Source organism: Halichoeres trimaculatus, unplaced genomic scaffold (assembly GCF_033239565.1).
Source record: "Halichoeres trimaculatus isolate MK-OKI-2021-1 unplaced genomic scaffold, fHalTri1.1 fHalTri1_scaffold_11, whole genome shotgun sequence".
NCBI lineage: Eukaryota > Metazoa > Chordata > Actinopteri > Labriformes > Labridae > Halichoeres > Halichoeres trimaculatus.
In genome coordinates, this window is record NW_027437189.1 from 26329392 (window position 1) to 26355931 (window position 26540).

The 26540-nt window shown below is 44.6% G+C and overlaps 1 protein-coding gene across 2 annotated transcripts; it reads left to right on the forward strand.

Annotated features, from left to right (window-relative positions):
* Window positions 1-481: 481 nt before the first annotated feature.
* Window positions 482-26105, forward strand: epha2b (eph receptor A2 b). Of its 2 annotated transcripts, none has more exons than XM_074681181.1 (17): window positions 482-658; window positions 1274-1353; window positions 2838-3486; window positions 15734-15889; window positions 16279-16638; window positions 16838-16968; window positions 17365-17536; window positions 17624-17723; window positions 18679-18734; window positions 18830-18955; window positions 19642-19839; window positions 19941-20002; window positions 20147-20356; window positions 20475-20624; window positions 20706-20899; window positions 23241-23396; window positions 24838-26105. In XM_074681181.1, exons 1-17 carry the CDS (start codon window positions 574-576, stop codon window positions 24944-24946), a joined length of 2994 nt encoding a protein of 997 aa, XP_074537282.1. In that variant the 5' UTR covers window positions 482-573; the 3' UTR covers window positions 24947-26105. The 2 variants fall into 2 exon arrangements, with proteins under 2 accessions (XP_074537282.1, XP_074537283.1); XM_074681182.1 differs by having other exon boundaries at window positions 19642-19827.
* The last annotated feature ends 435 nt before the right edge of the window (window positions 26106-26540 follow it).

Sequence of the window (26540 nt, forward strand, 5' to 3'; positions counted from 1 at the left end):
ACAATGAGGAGCAAAGGACAAGATAGTACCAGGCCTAAAGCAGTTAATGATTCACACTGTACCAGAATGTCTTAATGATCTGCAGCTGTTGTTTCACTTTGTCTCCTCGGACCATTAACATGTTTGAACAGGTTCATCTTGACTAATATGACACACACAGTTGGCAGTTATTGTTTCTTTTTTTCTTTAACAGTTGCTCAATGAAAATGCATCAGTGCTTCCCGGAATTTCAGCCTTTACGACCTGCTCATGTTCGTCCGCGGATTTCCTACAGTCCCTGAAGGTTGCAGAAGTTTCTCATGTTGGCCACCCTCGTCCTTCCACCGCTGCTCGCTAAAGCCCAACAAATCCACACCCACTCTCTTTTACACACACACACACACACACACACACACACACACACACACACACACACACACACACACACACACACACACATTCCTGCAGGCGGAGTCTGTGACGTGGGGCGGTTTGTGAATGAGCAGCGGAGAGTAGCGCTCACCTCAGAGCAGAGCAGGGTCCCAGCCGAGCCCAGGAGCACAGAGGGAGAGCGAAGGAGGAAAAGTTGGCCAAATGGAGTTTTTCACGGGAATCAGACCTCTATTATTTTCATATGTTCTCATAAATGGGATTCTAATAACTCTGCAGACTAAAGAAGGTGAGTGACATTGTTCATTTATTTGCAAAAAACTTTTGTTAAAGTCTGCTAGAGTTGAAGTGAGAGACGCGTGCCATGCGGGTAGCCTCCTCTGAGAAACTTTAACGCAGGAAACACACTTTCTAAAGTTTGTTACAGTTCACAATCTGACTTTGATAACTTTATATCAAGTTTCTTATGCAGTTTTGTGTTGTTTTTCCAATTGAAAATTAATTAACTAGACCGTTTTTTCTTAGCATGCATGCGCAGATCTGAACTGTGTAACTCCAGCAGGTGAATTCTTTAAAAAGTTAAAGAGCATTTGTTTTTTAAAATTGAGAATGACATTATGTGTTTGTCAGTTTTTGGATTTTTCTTGTGCATATGTTTAATTTAAACTGCGTAGTTTGACATTATGTTACTCAATGCAGGTAATAAAACTCAACTCATTAAAGCTGTGCTGTCAGAAGTTTAGGACATCTCCAAGAAATCACATCTCCTTAGTTGGAACAAGTTTCATGTGTATTTCCTCTCTCTCTCTCTCTCTCTTTAGGGATAGTTTCTTGTCATATCAGAGTTCAAATGTAAGCTTTCTGGTGATTTTGATGTGCTGACACTGTTCCCCTTCCTTCACAGAGGTGCTTTTGGATATGAGAGCAACAGGAGGTGAACTGGGCTGGTTGACATGGCCCTTAGACCAGGGAGAAAGGCCTGGGGTAAGTAGCGCTCCTGCTTCTTCTCTGGCTCCCACGTTGCTGCTTGGAATTTGCCTAAGGATAGATCTACATCAGGGAGCATTCACAGGAAGGGCCACCGCTAAATCAAGACCCCCTTGTGCAAAGAAATATTTGACCATTTGACTTGTGCGGTTGGCTCTTCAGTGTTTGTATATGTCAGGTTTCTATAAAACCTGGCAGTTAAAGCCTAATGGAGGCTGCAGTATGGATCTGAACAGGAGGGGTGTTAGAAGTCGCCTGCAGAGCATGTCTGAGCTACACCAAAGCGTAGGCAGACAGAATAGCTGCTAGCTCTCAACTGGGAATACTTGTGGCTTCTTGTGGTTTTCAGGCCTCAGCTCCAGAATTGTATGTTAGAGAGCAATTAACTTTTAGTGAAGTTTGCAGCATGTGGTACCTCTTTTTAGAGGGGGAGGGGTTTTAGAGCGAGCCAATCACTCAGAGCTACCTTTTAGCGCAGGCAAATATTCACCCTGAGTTTCATTGCTGCGGTTATCTTTCTCCCGGTTTACAGGAGCTATCTGTTCCTTCTTCTTAAACAACGTTTCAAGGTAGTCAAGCTCATGCAAATTCTCCCTAAATAGCCGCATTTCATGTGCTGATGACTCAAAGGCATGTGCAGACGTGCTCCTCACAGTGGCTCACCCAACTTTTTCTCAAAGTTTCACTCCTTAAATAATCACACCAGCTCCTTCTTGCACTAATAAGCATCAGGTGTTTTTTTTTTTCTATTGGAAACATGTTTTATTGTGCCCACTTTCCCATGTGACTACCAACACTTATAATAATTATTATTCCAAGTTTTAAAAGCCACTTATAAAAAATGTTCACCAGCTGTTTAATAGAGGTGCCGGTTCTGCTGTCGGACATGAAGTTTACACACAGAGCCACACACTCAGCCAACAAAGCACATTCCTTTAATTAATAGCACAGTGGCTACACACAGAGAGCAAACCGCAGGCCCTGCCCCTGCAGGGGCCGGTCGTTCCTCAAGAGTCGATTTTAAATCATGTTGTCCACTTCTTCTGAAATATTTGTGGCCACATTTAGTATGCAGGCTAAAAAGCTGCTTGGGAGAGATGTCAGCAGTATCAACAGTCCGTGAAGGACTGAATTTGAAATAATTTTGAGTCTCTGAAATGTTGGAAATTCTTTTACTCAGTAAGTATTTGAGGCTTGCTTTGTTCTTTTGCTGCCTTGGAAAGTGAAGCTCTGATTGATGCAGAAATGTTAAAGACATGTGAAGGATGGTTGAAATGTTAAAAGAAACTTATTATACACAGCCCTCAGCTTTCCTTACTCACTCAAGGTTCAGGTTACAGTAGTAAAACCCTCACGTGCAGCGTCGGGCTCTTTCCATTTCTGGCACTTGTTCCCTTGGATCAGCCTCGTATGCTTTGGGGCTCCCCAGGGATCCATGCTCGTACCTCTAACCTTGTTTTTTATGTGTGTGTTTTTTAAAGTGGGAGGTCGTCCAGAAGACTCTGAATGGCTCTCAGTTCTACTCCTACTCCGTCTGCAATGTCGGGGAGCCTGACCAGGACAACTGGCTGCGTACCACCTTTATCCAAAGGCGTCCGTCAGCTTCTCGGGTTTTTGTTGAGCTCCAGTTCATCGTACGAGACTGCAACTCTTTCGATGCCACCTCACTGACTTGCAAAGAAACCTTCAACCTCTTCACGTCAGAGTCAGATGCAGATGTGGGCACCACCTTTCGCAAGGGTCAGTTTAAGAAAGTGGCCACCATCGCACCTGACGAGATCACGAGCAAGAACGAGCTCCACATCAATAAGGAGACACGGGTGGTGGAGAACCTGTCCAGAAAAGGTTTTTACTTGGCTTTCCAAGACATCGGAGCCTGCGTTGCTCTACTCTCTCTCAGGGTCTACTACAAAATTTGCCCAGCCACAGTGAAGAGCCTGGCGTCCTTCCCTGAGACTGTGGCTGGAGGTGAGAATCAGGCGCTGAGGGAAGTAAGCGGAGTGTGTGTGGAGAACGCCATCATCGAGGACTTGCCTCGAATCTACTGCACGGTGGATGGAGAGTGGGTAGTACCGGTCGGACAGTGCCAGTGCAAACCAGGCTATGAAGAGGTTGAAGACTCGTGTCAAGGTAAGGCCATGCTCTTGAATCTATTAGTAATGGTCTCTTTGCTTCCAGGCATTTCACCTCGTCTGGGTGTAAACCGAGGACACAGTTCCCATGAGAGTGAGCTTTTAAGCGCATCATTTGGCATTACACAACATTTAACTTCATTTCAATTATCATCTGCAGTAAAAAAATACCATATGGCAGACTGCAGATATTTATAATGAGATGTTATTATCATTGTTCAGAGGAATTCTCCCTTTGGCTAACATGACTCCTCTGCAATGGAAGGAATGCTTAGACCTCTTCGTACAAGTCCCAGCATCATCCCTGACCTTGGAGCGATACCTATGAAATTAGGAAATGTGCTGCTGAGTTTCAGCTTTAACTGGAAGGTGTTTGGTGGAGAGGTCTGCGGGCTTTGATTGCTAGCTTTTCTTTTGAATGAGTCATCATTTCTGTCCTCAAGGCTGAAGACGGGTGGTGAGAAATGAAGTTGAATAAAAAGTTTAGCGAAACTGAAAAATTCCTTAGCTGTGTTATCTCACACTGTGTTGTGTGTTCATCATGAATGTGAAACCCCTTATTCAGAAACTTGTTGAATGAATGTTGAAGTCCCTCTTAAACCTTCTGATAACCCCTCACATAGTTTTACTTTCAGCCTGTTGCATCAGGTGATTTCCTTTCCCTCATGTTTTCTTATCTTGATACGGCTCTCACTCGTACTGCAACAATAACTCAAGCCTTTAACTTTGTACTACAGAGAAGTTTTGTTTTGAAGTCCTGTAAAGAGAGCTTTTATTGTTGTGGGATGGGCTGTCAGAGTGACTGAAAGTGATCAAAGAAGCCAGAGGGCTACTGTACTGTGATGGATTAGCATCTTCAAGGCTGGGGGAGCTGTAGGGGGGTGTTGACTTTGTTCATCTCAAGCATCACAGAAAAAAAGAGGCCCTCCCTTTGAGCACGGGCATGCTGGATACATGTTCCCCTGTCTGTCTCCACATCCATCTCTTACCCCTCTGTTTATGAATTACCTGAGCCCCAGCTTTGAGGGTGCACCGTGTGGCCCCAGCAGTATGTGTGTGTGTGTGCGTGTGTGTGTGTGTGTGTGAATACACAACATAAGCTGGCATGCTCAGGCCTGTTAAAATCTGCTCCATGACAAAAAACCCCTCAGACGCTTGTCACTCCTGAGTGCTCTTTCTAGAAGTCTCTTTTGTACACACATGGATTTGCATGCCTTTAATGCCAATGGAAACCCAAACTACAACAGCCCATATACTGACATAGTCCAGGGTGTGATCAGGATTACCAATATAGAAGGTGTTAGTAATAAGTTTCTGCAATCTCTTCTGATACTGGATCAGATGTGGGCGAGGTGGTTGTCTTATATTTATGACATAACTAATTCCACAGTCTAATCGCCCAATCATGCAAGAGTTTATTAAGCTGTTTACACGCAGCATTGGCGTCATATGTATGTGCTGGCAAAAGAAGGATGGCATGCTTATTACTTATGGTCTATGGATCCATTATTAAGCATTCCACTCATAGCTTAGAAATCAGATCGTTGAAGCTCTGACATGACTTGTAATGCATTAAGTAGCTCACCATGAAGGGACCAGTTACAAATTATATTTTTAAAAGTAAGGGCTTCTTCCCTGTCTTTAGATCAGTGTTTGAAACATTTTCAATATATTAGTCTTCTGCGACTGTTAAAAAGTGGAGTCAAAGTACCTCCTTGATAGAATCATAGACCTATAATAAATATACCTGGTGTTCTTGACAATAATTCATAATCATAATGTCTTCCAAATTGCTAAGTTGTGTAAACATGTTTAGTTTGGTGTCAAGTGAACACTTGGGGAACTGCAATTTTTTAGCACTTCCTCATTGGTTCCATTTCTCGAGGCCAGAGGTTGAAGCTTGGTACCGACGTCCAACTCCCTGATAAGTGTGAGATATTGCTTGAGGTGGGTATGGTCGAAGTTTGATGTGGGCACTCGTGGCCTGTTGAGTTACTAATGTGTTAGTGTTTGTTTCGTCCATCACTCAGAATCACTGTTGTTCAATAAGGTTTTCAAACATATTCAACAAACAGGAATCTCTTTGGCCACAGGGGGCGCCAAAATCACAAACCAAAAGGTTCCTCAGAGGAGCTTTCAAGCGTAATCTTCAGAGGAGCTTCAGTAAACACTGAGTAAAGTTGTAAATCTGCATGACGCCTGCTTCATAATAGATTACCTCCCCTCCGAGTTTTTCCTCCCATTTGCAGCAGAGCGATAAGAGCGATGAAGTTTTCTGTCAGTACATCATTTTTAGCTGCAGGAAAGTGCCAGGTAAGATGATTAGGCAGGAGGCGGAGGAGGAGAGGCAGGAAGGAATGAAAGAGGAGTGATACAAAAGCGGCAGAGAGGGCTGTGTTTAGCGGAGGGGTGTGATTTTAAAACAGAGAGAGGTGAGGAATGGAATGTAAAGGTAAGAGAACAATGAAGCACTGTGCTTCCCCCCAGAGGAGCCCACCTCCACCTCAACCTCCACCTCCACCATCTCCTCTTCCCTCTTGGTTGGTACATTCCTGATCAGTTTGCTGAGGAGGAGCCTCCCAACATTACTCCAGACCTGAGGAATTCCCATGGGGGGAAGAGCAGCCCCGGGTCAGGCCCTCACATAAAAATGACCAAACAAAGCAGTCAAAGAAAACAGCAAGATGAAGTCAAATGAGAGGTCGGGAGACGCATGAGGGCAGTTGTTGATGAAGGTGGAAATGAATCACTGGGTCGCAGCAGTGCAGCCACGATGAATGGTTGGAAGGGCTTTAAGAGAAATCTGGTGCAGACTCACAGTTAATCATTCTCCCTGCTTCTTCCCTGTGCTGCGTCTGTCCGGGGAGAAACCACAAAACTTCCACTGTGGTGTTTTTTTCGTACTTATGTTGAGAGTTTCCATGTTCACTGATGTGTTCGCTCAGATATATGACTCCTCTGCCCTGTGGGACCTGTTAAGGGAGAAATCTGTGACAGTCTGGTTTTTGTCACTGTCTCCTCATCAGCACTCTTTGGCTCTGTGACCGTTTGTACGTCAAACTTTATTCTGGGTGCTTTTTTCTGCCTTAACTCTGGAGCTGAGGTTTCTGTAGGCGTACGGTGCATTTCTATCCATGACGGTCATTGCTCATTTTAACATTAGAGTCCATCTTTTTCACAAACAAGCCCTAAAGATAAAACACATCACTTCCTGTGCCGCAGAAACCTACCACAGTCACCAGAGCGGTGAATGTTAAAGCTTTTATGAACCGGTTGTAAATCATATCAGTCAGCTGTGGTCAGGCTCAGAACAGGCTTTTGTTTTTCATGGACGCACCACAGACTATCATAAAAGAGAATTATTTTAGCTCTCAAAACACATAAACCTCAAATTCAAAAGGTTTTGAAAGCAGAGTTAGCACAGGGTTAGCACAGTTCACACTGCTTTAAGGGTTAATGTTCATTACTACGATCATGTGGGGGAATGTCCCATTGATTACTTCTTGTTTATACTTCACTGACGTCTCGTATATGTTTAGTCTCTCTGTCATTTATAACTGCTTCGCCAGCTTCAGCAGCATTTTTATACAAAGACCTGCATCAATCATTTTAACATTTCAGAGCCAGAAACAATCATTCAGATTATTTATATGACTAATACTTAAACCCTTGTGTGGTTTTTGTTCCTCAGCCAAAGTTTTGGGTCTGATGGACACACAGCATTGTTAGGGTTTAAATTAGTACACACATCTCAACTGATGAAAGTACACTGGGTTGTAGAGTTTCTCTTTGTCTGAAAACAAAACTTCTGTGGAAAACAAACATATTTTTGTTTAATGCTGCTCCAGTATCAACAGTGCAAAAACAAAACAAAACCTGTGTAAAAGAACAAAAACCTGTTTGCTGACTTACTTCTCAGTGCTTGCTTTATAATGTGGAAAGTACACCTACATAAAAAGTGCATTTAAGCACAGCAGTTTCCTAAGTTTAGGCAGAGGCACATCTCAGTGTGTGGACAAAATCGACCGTTTCACTCACCACCTGCTTTATATTCGGATTTTGTTCCTCAGTGAGAAAATAAACAATCCTAATTTTAAATTCCAGGGGAAAAAATCTCAGCTTTGTTCAACTTAACGTTTGGCTTCAAAACGACAACAACTCTTTTGGTTTCCACTCGTGACTCACTGTTGACACTGACACAGTTTTCCTCCGGTTCCCAATCACACCCTTCCTTACCCATAATCCTCCCTGGCACAATGGGACAACATACCATGTGTCACCCCACAAAGAACTGGGGCTGTTCTGGCTGGTTCTTGGGTTTGTGTTCAACCATGTGGGTCCACACCTCATCAGCTGCTCTAATTCTTCAACAAATACAGCTTAATCCCAAATCATGGCTTCCTCAAGCTTGTGTTTGCAAAGGAAGACACAAAGTGGAAGATCTGAAACACTGGAGGCAGTTTGGGTGTCTCTTTGGAAATACTGTCCACCAAGGAGTTCCAGTAAAGATATTTTCCCTCCCGCCACAGAGGTTCCAGTAAACTATTTTCTCTCTGCCCTCCTTCTTTCTCCATCAGTGTCTTTGAACTCATCCTCAGCTGATGTAACAAACAGTTGGTGACGAAGTTCGAGCTGCATGACTGTACACCGTGGCGAGTGATTTGTAGGGGTAGTAATTGACTTGGGTGTGTTTGAGCTTTTAAGTGAAGTAACTACAGGTTGTGCTTCGCCATTTTGCTTTTGTGTCTTGCTTTTTGCGGCTCTTAATCTCTCCTCCTCATCTCCTCCGTCCCTGAAGACTCGTTCTATTTCAGCCCCAATTTTCCGCGTCTCATTTTCTATTTATTTGATACTTTCTTATCCCAACACATAGCTCTAAACACTGATCTTTATGCCGTCACCTAGAGAAATGCACACTGTTGCATGAGACGTCCAAGTCAAACAAACTGTTGTGTTGTTTTCTTGTTGTCCATGAAATCACGCTGAGCTTGTTGTTTTTGGCTGCTGTGCAGGTCATGAATATGACACCGATAGACTTTAAACATCCCGTTTCACACGGCCTTGATGGGATTATTTAGACAGAGCTGAGTTCTCCTCTCTCTGGACAGTAAATACATTTGTCTTCGACTGACTCGTGAGGATAAATAGAGGCTTAATGTGAACAATGCTGCCAGTTGAAGAGTTAAAACAGAGCGACACAAGGAAAAAAATAGAAGTTAAGGCAAAACATTTAGAGGAGGCAAAAATTGAACTCCAGATGCCAGATTCTGTTTTTCTATCCACATTGGAAATTTGGATTTGGATTCTAAAAAGAGTCAGACGTCTTAATCTCTCACTCTGTTTGTACCTGAAGCAAGCTGCTCAGTAAGAACCACCCAAAATCTCTTAAGACCAAACTCTTGTGCAATTTTATTCCATCTGAAGGCAAATATACAAAGAGACATGAACACAGCACCACACCTCAGGTTGTCAGCATTCTGATTTAGTTGGCTTATGTTAGATTTCATGTAATGAAATCATCTTCCTCCTGCAGGATAATCCCCACATTGAAATTTCCTGCTCTACCGTATATCCTCCACTCCTGATCCTGTAGCCCATTTAAGAAAAAAAAAAAAAAAGAGAAGCTGTAATTCACTTAGACTCATCGGAAAACTAAGCTCATGTAGCAGCACAGTCTGAATATGTCCTCTCTTTAACTCAAAAGCCACCCTGATTGCTTTGAATTTATGGCTCCCTCAGATCTCATGCCAAGGTATCGTCTGCCTGGCGGGCTGAACTGGAAGGAGCTGCTTTAGATAATGGGGGGACTCTGGAGGAACTTTCAAGTGGTGTCATGCACCGTCTTGTTGGGCAACATTTGCAGGGAACGGTAAACTCAATTACGGCTAACAAGCTGATGGGAAATGTAGGATGGGATCTGGTGGCCTGTATGATTCTTAATGTGGATTAGAGCTCATTTGTATTGTTGGGGTTTGAAAGTAAAACCTGTGAGGTGTCAGAAAACCAGGAGCTCACTGGTATCATATTTTATTTCAAATATGGGTGAAACAAAACTTTATATTTGCTGAGTGTGAGCTTCAACTTCCGTACCATAAAAACCAGAGTACAAGTTGGTGCAGTGAAAAGCAGCTTGGTTTTGGGGGTCTCTCAGGGTGGAGTTTAAGTTGATCATTCACAGAGACCTCAACTGGTTTATGCAATGTACAACTCTACTGCAGATGTGTAGCTCCTTTTTAATAGAGCCTGTTGTCCCTTAGCTTTTTCTTGTCTTAAAGACCACAACACTATAAAACACTTCTCTCAGCATTTTGCACTGCTTCGTTAGTCACTTGTTTTAAAAGTATCTCATACACCTATCTTTGCAGATTTAATTCTCAATGCAGCATCAGCATGAGCATACACTGCAAAAAAATGAAGTCTTATCAAGTGTGTTTTTCTTATTTTCAGTAGAAAATGCCTTGTTAGAGTTAATATGAGCCACATTCACCTGACCAGTCCAGAAAACTATCTTATTTCAGGTTATTTAAAGACAAAAATGAGGTCAAAATCGCTTGTAACAAGTAAAAAATAAGAGAAAAGTTACTTGTTTTAAGACATTACTCTAGTATCAAGCAAATTCTTCTTGTTCCATTGGCAAATTTTTTTTGTTCTTGTAACAAGCAATTCAGACCTTATTTTTGTCTTTAAATAACTTAAAACAAGACATTTTTCCAGACTGACCAGTTGATTGTGGCTCATATCAAATTTTACTTATAATAAGATAAAAACACTTGATAAGATTTCATTTTTTTGCAGTGTAAAAACAAAAAATGTGACTGAAATGTAGTAGACATGTTTATTTCCTGAACAGAGTAGTTAAAGGCTGCGTGGGTCAATTTATGTAATTAATCTATTTATGTATACTTAATAACTTGGTAAGACAGTTGTAGCAGAGTAAAGTGCTAATATGTTCGATGAGCATGGAGTTGGCACCTTGGATATCATAATCTAGGTACCTCTCATAATTTAACCCCTCACTTTTTTCTGGATAACTCCAGGTTATTTAAGCCCTGTTGTTTTTTAACATTTGCCTCTCATACACCAGCCTCAAAGCAGGAGACAATCTGTGTTTGGATGGACTCTCACAGCAGAAGGAGCCTCCTTTGGTGTAGGTGAGACGATGGATGGATGGGTAGCACATGCAGGAAAAGGAGTAGGATGGGGAGTTGGCTTCAGTAATGGTTACTATTTTAGACCAAGATGGCGAGCAGAAAAGAGAAGAAAGCACAGAAACCTTTCTGAACACGCAGCTCAGCTTCTTCATGTTCAATTCTTCTTGTACCTGCCACATTCACTCATCAGCTCACCCAACTTCTTTCAGACTTCTTTGTGAGCTAACTGAAAAAGTCAGGATAAAGTCTTGATAGCATTCCCTCTGATAAAGTTGGGAAAGTTTGGGGTGTTTTATGCTCATGTAAAAGAGGCTGATGACTGACAGGAGGCAAAATGATAGTTTTTGTAGGATCTACGTAAAGTGACACCTTTCACATTTTTATTATACAGAAAAAATAAAATGTAATAGAAGATAAAGCATTTATTGTGATGCACACAATGAACTGGGAGCACAACTGGTTTAATATTGATTAAACCAGCTTCTGTTTTTGTTTCTTTCACAATAAAAGCACACGTGACTCTGTTTTTATCCGCCCAAGAAGTGTTTGAATGCACTCTGCAAATTTAGCATCTGAAGCTCTGCAATTAGTCAGATAACCAAGCCTCAGCATTTCTTGGCTTTTCAGAGTGTGTTTTGGTTTTGGTCAGGAAGTTGGGACATTTTTCCTCTTTGTGACATTCCTGAGCCTGGAGGCTGTGTGTGTAGATGTGACTGTGTTGTGTTGGGGGAGTCCAGAGCGATGTGAAGCTCATTGTATTGTACTTCTGGTGTGTGAGGTCAGCACTTTCCTCCCCCCCATGTCAGTCAGTTGGTCCTGCTCTCCCCTCCCCGCCCCAGCACAACACAACACCCACCCACCCTTCACGGCTAACAGGACGAGCCCGCAGCGGAAACCGGAGGTCACCTAATCCCTGGGTGACTCCCCGACCCGTTGGCTCAGGGCTTTCCATTGTCGCTCGGTGGCGAGCGGCCTCACTCAGCCACTTTCCATTTTGTTGTCCTGCCTGATAAGTCTTTTTGTTTATGGGTGCATTTGGTCCCATTTTGGCCTCTTCCCCTTGTCCAGGAAGCAGACGGCTGTCGGCACGCAGTGTGTGACATGTTGGCCTTGGTGTTGTGCAGTTAAATGGTGTTGTGTTTGCCACCTGGCTGTCTGGGTTTGACCAGCGACACTGTGAAGCCAAATGACTCAGACCCTTCTGAGGTGTCTTAAGCTGTGACCTCTGTGTCAGCTGGGAGTGGTTTCATGTTATCTCCCTTATTTTAGACCAGGTTGAGTCAGGTTTGTTAGCCCTTGACTCCACTTTCCACTCTGTGTCGTTGAGCCTGAGTGGACAGGGGGAGTGAGAGGAGAAAGGGGATCAGGGAATTTATTGTATTTGTTAACAACCCCAGATGAAAGCCTGAGCGGGATTGTAAAACAGATGTAATGCCCTTACAGCTGCTCCATTGGCCAGCTAATCTTTTTGACTAATGCCCCCCTTCACACAGATGCACACACTTCTAACAGATCCTACACCTTTACTGCCTCCTGCCCCCCCTCTACTCCTCTACCTCTGTGACCCCTGGCTCATGTTACCGGCTCACCTCCCCCATCAGAGAGCCTCATTGTTCCACCACAACCTGACTCCCCCAAAATGCTAATGACATGTTGTCACTCTGCATACAAACAAAATGACATGACATATTGCAATTAGGGGGCTGACTGACTCAGGGAATGAAAACAGGGGGTTGGGGTTGGAGAGGACTCTGTGAGGTAGATGAAGGTGTGGACAAAGAGTAGACTCGTACTTTTTTAGCTGATAAAGATTTGGACATTGTATTTACTCATTATGGATTTATTTTTCCAAGATGTTTTTTTGTTCCCTGTCATACTTCTGAATTTAACCTCCACGGTCTGCTGCTGTAACTCTTTCTCCCTCCTCCTCCTCCTCCTCCTCCTCCTCCTCCTCCTCCTCCTGATTGCAGGCATATGTTTGTTTTACTTGGCCACTGACTCCCTGTAAGCCATGCACAGTTTAACTCACATCTACCCTCAGGCAGACATGACCTTTATGCCTTTTTAAAAGCCCAGCGCCGGACCCGATTGTGGGGGCCCCCCTACCACTTACTCCTCTAGACCTGAGGGCGATTTGTGTTGTCAAGCCACCATGTTACCCCATTCATCCATCTATCCCACCGTGCATTCATCACTGTCGCCATCTCATCCATCTTAACTTCTGCCGACAAACCCAGGGGGGGTCCTCGGGGGCTCCCACTCCAGAGCCACTCGGGCCCAGAATATAACAGGCCCCTGCACTCAGTCTCAATAAACAAACATGGAGCCACTCAAGGCACACAGGGCCTCTAAAATGACAAACAGTTCCTTTACTCCCTCATAAGAGGGAGGAAAACATGGCTGAGCTAAAGAGCGAAAGCGATCATCTCAGGACGTTCATGTCAGGTCAACACGTTTTGGCTTCCTTCATGGTTATTATTCTGTCTCAGGACTCTGGTAGTCTCAGTGCTGGTTCGTCATTCAGTCGTGCTCCGCTGTGTTTCCATGCTTTGATTGGCTGCGTGAGGAAGGAAGGCTGCATCAGCCTCACACTTCCTGTTTCCTGTTGTGTCCAGCGACAATCCAGAGTCGCGCTCCACCTCCTCAGTGGAACCAGGAGATTTCCTTTCACCGGACTTTGCTCTTTTGTCGAGGAATCCTCCTGTTGAATACCTCAGCACAGACTCATCCAGCTGCTTTACCGTCACTGTGACTCATTTAGTGAAGATACACAAACTCAGTCACCTTTATTACAGAGGACAGGGGCTGAAACTGGAGCTGCAGAGGAGGCGCTCTGCTCCTGTTGGGTGGTGTGCACTGGAATGCATCTTGATTATAGAGGCGGCTCGCAGTGTAAGGCCATCATCCCCACAGTCCTGACCACGATGCATTGCAGCCTGCACTGTAGCGCCAAAAAGAGGCTAGTCCTCTTCTATTCAGTTGCCATGTGGCATTTCGGCTATTCCCATCTGCAATGCTTGTGTGTGTGTATGTTTTCCCTTTCAGCACTTGAATGGCATGGCATTCTCTGTGCCTGATGGTCAGTGGTGAATAGCAATGTTAATGGGTTAGCTGGGCGCCTTTTTAAGTGAAGACTGGGAGGAGAGAAAGGAGGGGAGGAAGGAATTCGGGGATTACGAGGAGGAGAGGTAGGGGTATGAATTGGGGTTTGTAGGCAGCAGCTGTTGCCCCTTCTCAATGGAGGAGTTCGCCCTGGCCTGTCTCCTTTCTTTCTCCCTTCCTTTCTTCCATCCTCAGCAGGATACAGTACTCCTCTTTCTTTCTTTCTTGGACCTTCTGTTCCTCCATTGCTCCTCTCTTCTGCCATGCCCCAACCTCACGTTAATGAGTAGCAGTGGTTGTGAGTGGAACAGCTGGCCAGGAGTGGAGATGCTTTCTTCAGGGGAAGATTGAGTAACATGCAAACCTACTGCAGAATCTAACTCTTCTCATGCAGAGTGGGTTTCTTTCTGCCATTGTGGACAGTTAAAACACACCTCTCCACAGCGGCTCCGCGGCAACACAAATGAACCACAATTAAAGAAAGAGCTGAAGAGAGTATCACGGTCAATCGAGTAAATCCCCTCTGATATGACTTTAATGGATGTGGAGCCGCGTGTTTTCTCTCTCTGGTGTGAGGTTATTTGTGCCGTCCACATGGACTTTATTTCAAACGGACCACAATGAAAGCCTCAGACAGTATCTCTGAGACCATCTGATGTTTGTCTTTGTACTTGGCTGTTCTGTTCGATTCGCCTCTGTTGGAATCTGACACAGAAGTTGTGTGTTTGCTCTGACTTTTATTGCCACGGCTCAGCCTCATTTCAGCTGGCAATCATTCCCTCATTCTTCCTTATCTGATCTTTCTCAAACCATTCTTTTCTTTGGTTTCTTTCTCTCTCGCGTCTTTTCTCTTCTCATTTCCTTTGGCCTGCATGTGTGCTCTCATTTGCATTGTCAACATCTTATGACATGAGCTATTTAAACGCCCCGGGCGACTTAGGCGGAAGGAAATGTGTGTGTATGTTTATGCATGTGAGTGTGTGTGTGTGTGTTTCTGAACTGACTTGGCAGAAGGACGTGAACAGGTGACAGGCAGTGGACATAATCCCTCTTCTGATGTCAGAATCACCCATGTGTCCGCGGGTGTGCTTTGCATACATGTATGTGTGTTTTGTGCTTATACACTTGGGCGTGGGTGATTGTGTGCACTTCATGCATGAACTTGTGTGGTTGTGTGTGTGTGTGTGTGTGGGTGGATGAATGTGTGATGGTGTGAGGACATGGAGCAGCAGCCGCTGGAATGCTCTTGCAGAGTTCAAGGGGGCCCGTCTCATTTTCACTCTCTTTTATGGCGCCCTCTCTCCAAAATTTCACACCGTATTAAGTTCATATTTCAGCGCCGACATGCACAGCTGGATGCTCTACCTGTATTTCTTTATCCCAGACTGGACCTGTGAGGCTATGTGTCATCTAATCTAGGTGATACGGTTACATAGGCCTGCAAGTTGGTCTCATAATAAGACTAATGGAGGAAAAAAGGATTTGCTTTGCACTGCTTCACTTCTGTCGTGTCTCTTTTCTGAATTTTGTTGCATTTACTCCTGACTGACTTACTGTCCTGGAATGTGGGACGACTGGTTGTGTCTGAAGACGCTGCTGAAAAGTAGAATCAGAGGGGGTTGGTGGTTGAAACAGTAAAGAGAAGGCGTGCCGTTAAAGCAGGGAGTTTGTGTTTTTTATTCAGGGTTGGGCTCATGTAAGCAGGGTCTGAACTGTACTGGACAGTGTTTTAAAAGCAAAGTCAACACTTTGCGTCTCCTTCACTATATCTCTGTCACTTGCCCAAATCAGACCTTTAACCTTAACATAAAAACATGTCCGCTCGACCTTCTCCTGTTGCATGACAGTTGAAAGTTCACAGAATTACAGCTCTAACAAACAGGCTCCAATGATCTGGAGGAACTGGCTGTGCGTTGTGCAATTTAGGATATTGCCTGAAGCCACCCGTGTCCTTGCTCACCTGTTCATGTCAATATTTTTTTGTTCTTGCAGAATGTGAGCCTGGCTTCTTCAAAGCTGAAGCGTCCAGTGACAAGTGTGAGCCGTGTCCTGCAAACACCCAGAGGCTTGACTCAGGGGCCTCCTCTTGTCCCTGCATGGAGGGCTTCTTCAGGGCCCCAACAGACCCTCCTACTGGACCATGCTCAGGTAACAAGTCCCTCGAAGCGAAGAAGTGTAACTAATCATTGAGTTGATGTGCAGAATATTTTATCTTATTTTATTTTATTTCCACTTTGAAACTGGTTTTAGACCAGGGATGTCAAAGTCCTGCCATCGAGGGCCAAGAGGCTGCAGGTTTTTGTTCCAACCAAAAACTCCACTAGCTGATTTCACTGTTTACCTCACCTTCATGCAGAGAGCAGGGACTAATCTGTGAAATCAGCTGGTGGAGTTTTTGGTTGGAAAGAAAACCTACAGCCTCTTGGCCCTCCATGGCAGGACTGTGACACCTGTGTTTTAGACTTTTAAGTGTCACCACCAAGTGAAAACAAAACGCCCTCCTCATCCTTTACATTTTCTCTATCTGTGTTCATCAGGCCCCCCCTCTGCCCCACAAGACCTCATCGCCACCACCACCCAGCTCTCCCCTGGAAAACTCCTCCTCTCCTGGAGCCCACCAAAAGACACAGGAGGCCGCGATGACATCACTTACAGCATCGAGTGCCAGCGCTGCGAGGGCGTCGTGTGTCAGCCGTGTGGAGAGAAGATCCGCTACGAGCCGTCCAGCGTTGGCCTGACTGACACCAGGGTTTCAGTGAGCGAGCTGGACGCTCACCTCAACTACACCTTTACTGTGGAGGCGCAAAGCGGGGTGTCAGTGTTCGCCAGTCAGGCGATGCCACGGTCTTTTAGACCCCCATCCACCAGCGCTCTGACTACATCTCTGCACTACACAGGTGAGTGCTGCTGATATGATGTGGTGCAGTGATGTTATCTGCGCCGTGGTAATGACAGATGCTATCTGCGAGGCTGCAGGTCGAAGCCTGCAGCAGGAGAGTGAGAACACTCCTCTGCTGATTATTAGCAGAAAGTTTAGCTTAGTTCAGTGAGATTTCACCAACTGAAGGACTTTTTTCTCTCCCTTCTTTTCATCAGATCCTCCAAAGATTACCACGATGCGCCTGGTGGAGAAGACCTCCAACAGCTTGTCCCTGTCCTGGGATGTATCCCCCAGACCAAGGGTTCAGCAGCGGCCGATTCGCTACGAGCTTACCTACCGCAAGAAGGTCTGTAAATTTGTTTCCACCCTTTCTCTTTAGTTCTTTTAACTTTGCTAGCTCAAGATGGGACTTTTCCATCCATAGCAACTTTTACAGTCAGTATAAATGTCTCATATGTATAACTGTATAACCACCAATGATGCATGAGAAGTAGCAAGAGAAACTATAAAATAATGGAGCCAGCGTGATAGAGTGACACAAAAAGCTTCCACATGCCAGAACACATAACAAAACCTCACATAGATATTTCACAAAAAAGTTTAACATTAAGTTTGGTAAACAAAATACTCACCCCTCTGGTTTTTCATCAAAGAACTCAGGTGATATCTTCCTAAACGAATACCACTCACTGAGCAGCACAACCTTCCCTCTCCACTGAGTTTCCCCTTCTTGTGTCTCCAGGATGATAACCTGGATGTGACGACCTACACTGTGCTCATACTGGAGAAGAACTCGGTTCAGATCAGCGATCTCTCCCCGGGCACAGCCTACCTATTCAGGGTCCAGGCCCTCAGCAGTGACGGCAGCCCTGGAGGCTCCAGCATGGAGGAACAGTTTGAGACCTCGATCAGTGGTACAGACACGAACCACCGTAAAATGGCAACGTTTGGTGAAAGTACAGCTTCTCTGATGTAACTTTAAATTTTATTATCTTTTCCAGAACGTCTTACTTCCAACAACACAGCGGTGATTGTTTGTGTGGCGGCTGGAGCAGCGGTCGTTCTGTTCATTGGGGTTTTGGTTCTGTTCCTCCGCAGACGGTGAGAAAAACTCCTCTCCTTTGCTCTCTGAGCTGCTTGTACAAATGCACTGGAAGTTAAAACTTCCAGAAATATTTGGATGAATGGATATGAGCACATTTTTCCACCTGGCCAGTCACCTGGAAAATTTACACAAGGCGATGATGAGTGAATGAAAGTCAGGAAAATTCACAATAAGAAAGCAGGTTAGGGTGCTGAGGATGATCTGTAGTCGACTGTCAGAAAAATAGCTGAATTAGAAAATATCTGGGGCAGGTTTTCCTGTAACTCTGCGCATTTTTAGGAGTGCATGTGTGAAATGGACTCATGTCTGTCAGTCCGTCCCTGCCTCTCCTGCTTCCTCTCTCATTCTTCTGTCTTTCCTTTGCGGGGCCTCCAAATGGCCCCTGCATTGAGTCTCTCCTCACCTCTCTCTTTCTCTTTCCCTTTAGCCAACTTTCTCTTTCTCTTTATCTGGATCTGTGTCCCAGCACTCACTAGGGAAGAATTTGCGTTGAATGCGCCTTGTCATTGCTCAATGGTTATTTTCTAGTAAGTGTTGGGGCCTTTGAAAGGAAATTGGTCCGCGTTGGAGCATTGTTGGAGATAAGAGGCGCTTGGTTTCTTTCTGTATCAGACTGCAGGCACTTTGTTGAGGTGACCCGGGCCTACACTGAAGCAGACTGCTGCCCGTCTGTCCAGCTCCCTCCTGCCTGCTTGTCTCTCTTTCAGTCTTTAAAATCGGCTCAGCAAACACAGTCTATCATCAGCTTCTTCAAAAGGCTGCTGTGTTTGAAAGGCTGATTGCAGCAGTGTTTGGCTCCTTTAGAAAGCCTCAGGACGTCTTGAAAAATAGCTACAAAAGGTTGCTATGTGCCATGGATATCAAAGCTGGCAAATGATTTAAAGATAAAGAGCATTTGTTTAGACTTGGTTGAATATTAATTTTCCGGTGGGTTTTATCTTTTTTCTGCAGGAAAAGAAACTCACACACCAGGCAAGGCCCAGAGGATACCTACTTCTCCAGCTCAGGTAGAAAGAAAATCTCAGCAGTCCCTTTTTTCCCTCTAAATTTAACCTCTTTCTTCATTTATTTGACTAAATGCGTCATTTCTTTTCTCTCACAGAGCAATTAAAGCCCTTAAAGACCTACGTGGATCCACACACATACGAAGACCCCAACACGGCTGTCCTGAAGTTTGCCACTGAAATCCACCCCAGCCACATAACCAAACAGAAAGTCATTGGAGCTGGTGAGTGACAACCCCGCTGAGACAATCTGCAGCGAGGCTTAACTCAGAGATGCTGAAAGATTTTTCCAATCCCCAAATTCACTGTTTATATTGTGCTTTTTCTCCACCTCAAAAGGCTGACTGACAGAGGTTACTTTAAAGAGATTAACATCCATCTGACTGAGTTCTCCCACAACAAGTTGAGGCATTTGTTGTTTGGCAGGTCTTGGCTGTGGGATCAATGTTTTTTTGGCTCAATCTGACAAACATTTACACAGAGAAAGTGTCACAGAAACAGTGTTTTTTGGAAGGGTGTCAGAGCACCTTTCTGATTCCACCCCGGATCTTTCATTAAAGGTTCATTCAAGTGCGACAACCTTTACCCTTTGAACCGATCGTCTATTTACTACATACACCCCCTCCTCGGGTTCCCACGACCATGCCCCCCTTTTTCTCCTCATGTGACAGCTGATTCCCATGCTTCCACACCACAGGCCATCCACTAATTAAACAAAATAGACTTTCTCTCAACACCCAGTCTGAACACACCTCTGTGAGGAGCCTCAGGCGAAACAGCCGCAGAAACTTCCTCCTCTTCACGCTGCTGCACAGGAATCCCCGCGGCTAGAAACCTGAGAACTATATCAAACACTTATCTGTACGATATCCCTGTCAGTTGTCTCATTGATGTTGTTTTCTTGCTTCAGGGGAGTTTGGTGAGGTGTACCGTGGTATTCTGAAAGCGCCGGGGAGGAAGGAGGTGGCAGTCGCTATCAAGACGCTGAAGCCGGGCTACACAGAGAAACAGAGGCAGGACTTCCTGAGTGAGGCCTCCATCATGGGCCAGTTCTCCCACCAGAACATCATCCGTCTGGAGGGGGTGGTGACCAAATGTAAGGACTTCTGTGAGTTTTGTGCCCCTTCTTTTTTTTACTCTTTTTAGCATTTCTTCCATTTCTTGTCTGAGTAGTTTTAATTTACATGTTTTTACGTTTTGTGTGTGCAGTCAAACATGCAATGATCGTTACGGAGTACATGGAGAATGGAGCACTGGACAGATACCTGAGGGTTAGTTTGGACAGATGGGACTGTATTGTCTTTACTTGTCGCCATATTTAAAACCAGCATCAACAAAAATGTATTGAATGTTTTATCAGATGCATTTCTGGTCACTTAACTTCATGCCTTCTTTGTTTTATCTCCACCCATCAGGACCGTGATGGTGAGCTTGGTTCCTTCCAGCTGGTGGGCATGCTGCGTGGCATCGCAGCAGGTATGAAGTACCTGTCAGACATGAGCTACGTTCACCGTGACTTAGCTGCTCGCAACATTCTTGTCAACAACAACCTTGAGTGCAAAGTGTCAGACTTTGGTCTGTCCCGGGTGCTGGAGGACGATCCTGAGGGGACGTACACCACAAGTGTAAGTATATGTTCAAACTCCAAAGTGCAGCACAGTGTTTAGGAACAACCATGCTGGGTTTTGCATTCTTAAGTGGTGCCTTTGTCCCTAACATACAGTTTTTTTTGTGCCTGAACAGGGGGGTAAGATCCCCATTCGCTGGACGGCTCCAGAGGCAATAGCATACAGGAAGTTCACCTCAGCCAGCGATGTTTGGAGCTTTGGCATCGTCATGTGGGAGGTCATGGCCTTTGGGGAAAGGCCGTACTGGGACATGAGCAACCATGAGGTAGTCATCACTGCTAACAGGAAGTTTAACATTCCTCTTCCTGCCAGTGAGAGTTGATCTAATAGATTCCTCCTCTTGCAGGTGATGAAAGCTATAAATGAAGCCTTCAGGCTGCCAGCGCCGATGGACTGTCCCTCAGCTGTTTATCAGCTGATGCTGCAGTGCTGGCTCCAAGATCGCTCGAAGAGGCCGCGCTTTGGAGACATTGTCAGCCTGCTGGACAAGCTGCTGAGGAGCCCAGAATCCCTCAAGACTATAGCAGACTTTGACCCCCGGTAAGAGTTATTTGCATCAATGATTAAAAGTATGAAATGAGTATTTCTCTTCTTCAGATGTCATTGTTGGCAGTAATTTCTAGAAACAACCCTGCAGCCAAAACATTGTTACATTTTGTAAACATTCAACCTATCGTCACTTTTTCCAACGGCAACTTCTTTTGCACTAAATTCCCTTTCTGTTTCGTATTATTTATCATAGTAGCTATTCTTTTCATCTACTAACTTATTCAGCATGGAAACCTGCTAATAAGCTCTCATAATTTAATCAACCTCCAGTTTAACAACCCTGAGAATGTGGAAGCATAAAAGCCTCTGCATTGTTTCATAGCCCCCATAAGGCCATCTGAATTGCCCCCCGTGGTGACGTTATGGCAGGAATGATTTGCACAGGCATGCATGCACAGCCACTCCCGCTCCGCTGCTGTTCTGATTTTTTTTTGTGGTGTTTCAAAGTAAGGTTAGCGCTGGACACCAACTGCTGGTGGTTAAAAACAACCAGATTTGTATATTCTGCTTCAGCAGTGGAAGACCACAGAAAGCAGTGGTAGCTTTTTATTTATAACTGTGTGCCAGCTACATTTGGTGCTAATTTGTTTGTTCCAAACACATCACCTCAGACTGCTTTACAAACCACACAGAGTTACAAAGAAAGGGAAGAAGGTAGAAGTATCAGGCGCGAACACGCGAATGCGCGGTACTGCGCATGCGGAGTAGAGAGCTCGTTCATTTAAAGACCGAAAGTCCAAAAGAGCAGCTGAAAAACAATGAGCTGTGGTTTCAAAAGCATGACAGGAGAGTGTGTGAAAGCTTTGGAGATCACAATCAATGCCTGCTGCCTCTCCCTGGTAATCCACCAGCCCTGCTTGGCTGTTCCCTGCGATCTCATCCCCGATCCCCCGAACCTCCGACCCCCCGTACCCCCGACCACCCGAACCCCCGACCCATGTTCCCGGAGGTCTCCCTGGGGATAATGAAGGGGTGGAGGAAAGAGAGGAGCACAGAGAACTTCCATCTTTTCCCTCGCTCTGCCCCTGCCCCACTCTTTCCTCCTCTCTATCAGGCTTAAAACTCCGCTGAGGAAAACACAGTCGGACTCAGTGATAGCCCGTGCAGGCAAATCCAGCTGGGAACAAATGTTTTCAGAACTTACATTCAAAACCTGTCTCCTCAGAGACTTTCAACCAAGCCTGCTCCTGTTTTTCCGGTCTCTGTAGAGTACACACGTCGTATCGTATAACTCTGGATGATGACACACCGCACAGATTGTTTTCTCCTCCATCCTCCGGCGGAGTTGGAGCCGGAGCAGGCGGCAGTTGCCCCCCAACGTTGTCATAACAATGACGTCGTGGGGGAATATTTTGAACTCGAGCGAATTCGCGTCTACCGCCTAAACGCGTGAACGCTCCAAACTCGCCGCGCCAAACGCGCGAATCGCGCCGCCCGAGGCGAATCGGCGGCTAAACGCGTCTTTGCATTGACTTTGTATGTAATCGCGCCGCAAATTCGCGTTTGGTGTGGCCACACCATCACTCAGATTCAGAATGTCAGGGTTTTTCTCCATAGCCTGCCATGTTTATTTTGGTGTTTTTCTACCTCTGCATTTCTCTGCATTGGTCATTACCTTCCCCTTGGACAGCACTTATGCAGCCAATCAGAAAAGTGCTTTATTAATCAGAAGGCTGCTGGTTCACCACAAGGATAAACCTTGCTTTTAAGAAAACCATGACATTAGCAGCTAATAAAATACTTTTAAAGTCATTGGGAGACCAGGGCTGTACGACTTTCTCTTAATAAACTGAAGCTTGGCTTCATTAAATGACTAGGAACTTGTCTTTTCTTGTCTCTGAAGTCTTGTGACTTGACTGTGACGCACTTCAGAACTATTTAGCGGCTCCTGCAGCAGCTCCTCTTTAATGAAGTTATAAAGAGGGCCGGTGTTATGAGTTGTTCAGGGAGAAAGGGAATGGCTTTAAGATGTTCCACTTTAACCAGTAAGAGGACACACTGACACCTTGCCTTGCAGGCTAATAAGAGATGTGTGTGTGCGTGTGTGTGTGTGTGCAGCCTTTGGCAGGAGATTTTAAAAGCTCTGCAATGTGATTGTGTGCTTGAATGCATATTTTTCCCTTTTATGCGGGAGCATTAAAGCCAGAAACACAGAGAAAAGGACAAAAGAGTGTCAAGCTTGTGTCTTGATCGGCTTTCACCCCGACTGCTCCGACTGGTTTTTATCACCAACTGGTTTCCTCTGCAGTAATTACAGACCTCAGTCACCCGCCTTTGTTGTGGGAAAGTCTGTTGATTATTATCTTATGGATCTACTTTTATGTGCTTGCAGTGTATCCATCCGCCTGCCAAGCACCAGCGGATCGGACGGCTCCCCTTTCAGGTCGGTGTCTGAGTGGCTGGAGTCCATCAAGATGAGCCAGTACAGTGATAACTTTGCCTGCGCCGGGGTCGTCACCATGGACCAGGTCTTACAGATGAAGAACGAGTAAGTAGAAATAAAAAAAAACGTCACTCCTTATTACCTAAATAAAGTTGTCAGGAAGGTTATTTGGCAGAGGGATAAACATTTTGCTTTCAAATCTCTGTCGTGATTTAAAACAATCATAATAAAGAAGCATGTTTTCCACTCTGTTATGAATTTGTTATGAACTCCTGTGTAGTAAATTATGCTTGTTTCCCTAAAAAATGTTGCCGGCAGAATAGTTTGCGCATAATATAATCTCAACCTCAGTTACAACTCGAGAAATGTTGGGAGATGGAAAAAGTAATGGAGGGAAGGAGAAGAAGTGGGCTCATTTGTGGTAGACTGGCGGTGGTGGCTTGTGGTGGATGCAGTCCATACTCCCCTTTCCTACTCCATTCTCTCTCACATCCCTCCGTCCTACATATACACTCGCAGCTCTGAGCAGCACTTTTCCTTAAGCCCCCAAAAACCACCAGTCTTGCCTGTTAAGGGCAAAGGCCTTTGTGGCTTTCTTTAACATTAAAGGAGGGAAGGAAGAGGGGAGCATTCCCTGTGGAGCAGGAGCAACTAAAGGAGATTAAGGAAGTGAAATAGATTGACGACATTTGAAGCCCTGTAGTCGGCACGTTTGTTCTTCTAGAAAGATTGAAGAGGTGCGCTCAGACTGTCCCCTTAAACTTCTCACAGGGGTAGTTCGAGGCAACTGGATCGTCTCGTACGTGTAAGACTGCCAAAGGGGCAATTTGATGTAACAGACTCCACCTTAAGGGAAAAAACACCGGGGAACTCTCAACACAAGGGTTCTTTTGGGGAAATAATGAGGGCCAGAGCTTTCTGTAACCGCATGACCAGCTTTAAGTCTCTACTGCTCTTCATGGTATACTTATCTCAGCTGGTCTTCCTCATGATTTGAGAAGATGGGCACAGTTTAAAGCAGGCAGACAACTCTTCTAAGGTATTTGTCATACAGAGCGGTGTGATTTCATGGCCCTATGTTTCCATCTCGGGGCATCTGGTAGCACTCTTGGAAAAAACCAGCAGTTATTTACGACCAGTCTCTGCTTGCCAGACAAGTGATTCATGGTCAACAGGGAGAATCCTCGTTAAGTAATTAAAGCTGTAATTAAGACTTCTGACTGCTGTGTTTGCAGGGCTTTAGCAGGTCGGCTGTGTGGATTATGAGGAACCAAACTCCTGTCATCCTTTTAATTACGAGGACATTTAAGAGTATAAAATCTCAGGAGATAATTAGCCTGGCACAGAACCAAACCTTCTGTGCTGGTTTTGTGATCCAGCTAGACCAGAACAGAGTCACCTGGCATGTGTCATGTTGGATGAGTGACAGATTACTACAAAGCCTGAGAAACAGGAAGGTTGTGCTTGCAAAGTGTTGGGAGGAAGCCAAAGTGCAAACCCACATGCAGCTCTTTTATAATCTGTCATGTCTTTCTCTCTTCTGCAGGGATATAAAGAACATTGGAGTGAGGCTGCCAGGCCATTTGAAAAGAATCGCCTATAGTATCCTTGGTTTGAAGGACCAGACCAGCACCCTGAGTGTGTTTGCAGTGTGATTCTCAGCGATAAGAGAATTAAATTCAGGCACTGAAGCAGGCGGCCCTTTGGACTCTTATCAGAGCTAGAGCGAAACTGCAGGGGGCGGCTCTGGATCAGCGGGACCAACAGAACTGTGCCATCCTTCAATCTTCAAAAACCATATCTGCATTTTTTGATTTCTGCATCAAACAGGGACTGAGCAAAATATACAACAGTAGATGTACCAAGTAGACTCTGTATATTTAGATATCTATTTTTATTATCCATGTCTTCTGTACAGATTCACTGCTCATGAATTCTTTTTCTTCATTTCGCATTCCTGCTTCATAAAAATCAGTCCAGCTAGTTCTGGGAACGCCTTCAACTTTATATCATGCACCCTGAGCTTGTTGCATAGAGTTTCTCACAGACAAAGGAGGCACAGTCAGCGTGAGAATACTGGGGAGCATCGGAGTCCCGCCCTGGCTCAGGTTGTGGTCGGTGCTGATGTCACAGCGTCTCCTCTTAATTGGCACTTTGGTCCTCTTCCTGTTAGAACAATGAGGATGGAGCTGCGAGAAGCCTGGGATTAGCTTGAGCTGGCCCAAAGTTAAAGAGACTGTGTTGCTTTGGTGTGTAAACACAGGTGGGCCAGGTGTTGTTTCTGGCTTTCTGCTGGGTCCTTGCAGAAATTAAGCTATAATCATGTAAGTAACTTTATATGAGGAAAGAGAGCATTTATATTAGGTACTCAGTTTGTACAGATTCACTCATTATTTTTGTGATGTTTGGACAATTACCGAAAACATTGGGATTCAATTTTTTAATGTAGCACTTGGATCGAGAATCTCGTTGTCTTTTTCATCCTTTTTAAGTCACACAAAAAAATTCTGAACAAATTAAACTGTGTTGACCTGAGATGATGTGTGAATGAAATAAGTTTCATATCAATTTGTAGCAAGAAGAGGCTGAAGTTTGTCAAAACACAAATGGCTCTGCCAGAACAAAAAGAATCTAATGATGAGTTGTGGTTGAGATGATTTCATACTTAATAATAGTTGGGTTTGCAATTTCAATGTCTCATTTAGTTTTGTGGAAGCTATACAAATATCCATTATAACCTCTGTGGGTTTGAGCTACTCGTTGATGGAATGAAACTATATGCTTTGACAGTTTAGAGCTTGACTCGCTCCCGACGTTTAAAAACATATTAAAGTACCTGATTGTGGAACAGTGGAGGGAGTTTGCTCTGTCTGTTTTTAAAGAAGGAGCTCTGGGGTGTAATGGAAAGTGTATGGTGGACAGTTTCTCCAGTGCTCTTGATTGATGACTGCAAATCATTGTGTTACTGATGAACACCTTCTTTTACTTGAATTTTTACTGTTTTCAAATGTTTCTCTGATTCTGTTGTAGCTGGTAGATCCATCTTTGTAAAAGGGATATTTCTTGTTTTTGCTCTGGTTTACTGGTTGCAATTACCTTTTGTACATTTTGTATGATTTCACTTTTTACCAAAATACCAAACTGATTATTTTTCTATGAGTCACCACCTCTCTCAAAGCAGTCTCCCACTTTTGCTGTCTTTCAAAAAATTTTGAGAGTGCCTTCAACAACTCCTTCCTTATTGCCTGT

Excerpts from the sequence above, each read along its gene's own strand:
- epha2b (XM_074681181.1), top strand. The coding sequence starts at position 574 with ATGGAGTTTTTCACGGGAATCAGACCTCTATTATTTTCATATGTTCTC. Across the intron at positions 15,890-16,278 it reads TCCTACTGGACCATGCTCAG|GCCCCCCCTCTGCCCCACAA; the intron begins GTAACAAGTCCC and ends TGTGTTCATCAG. Across the intron at positions 17,724-18,678 it reads GTTCTGTTCCTCCGCAGACG|GAAAAGAAACTCACACACCA; the intron begins GTGAGAAAAACT and ends TTTTTTCTGCAG.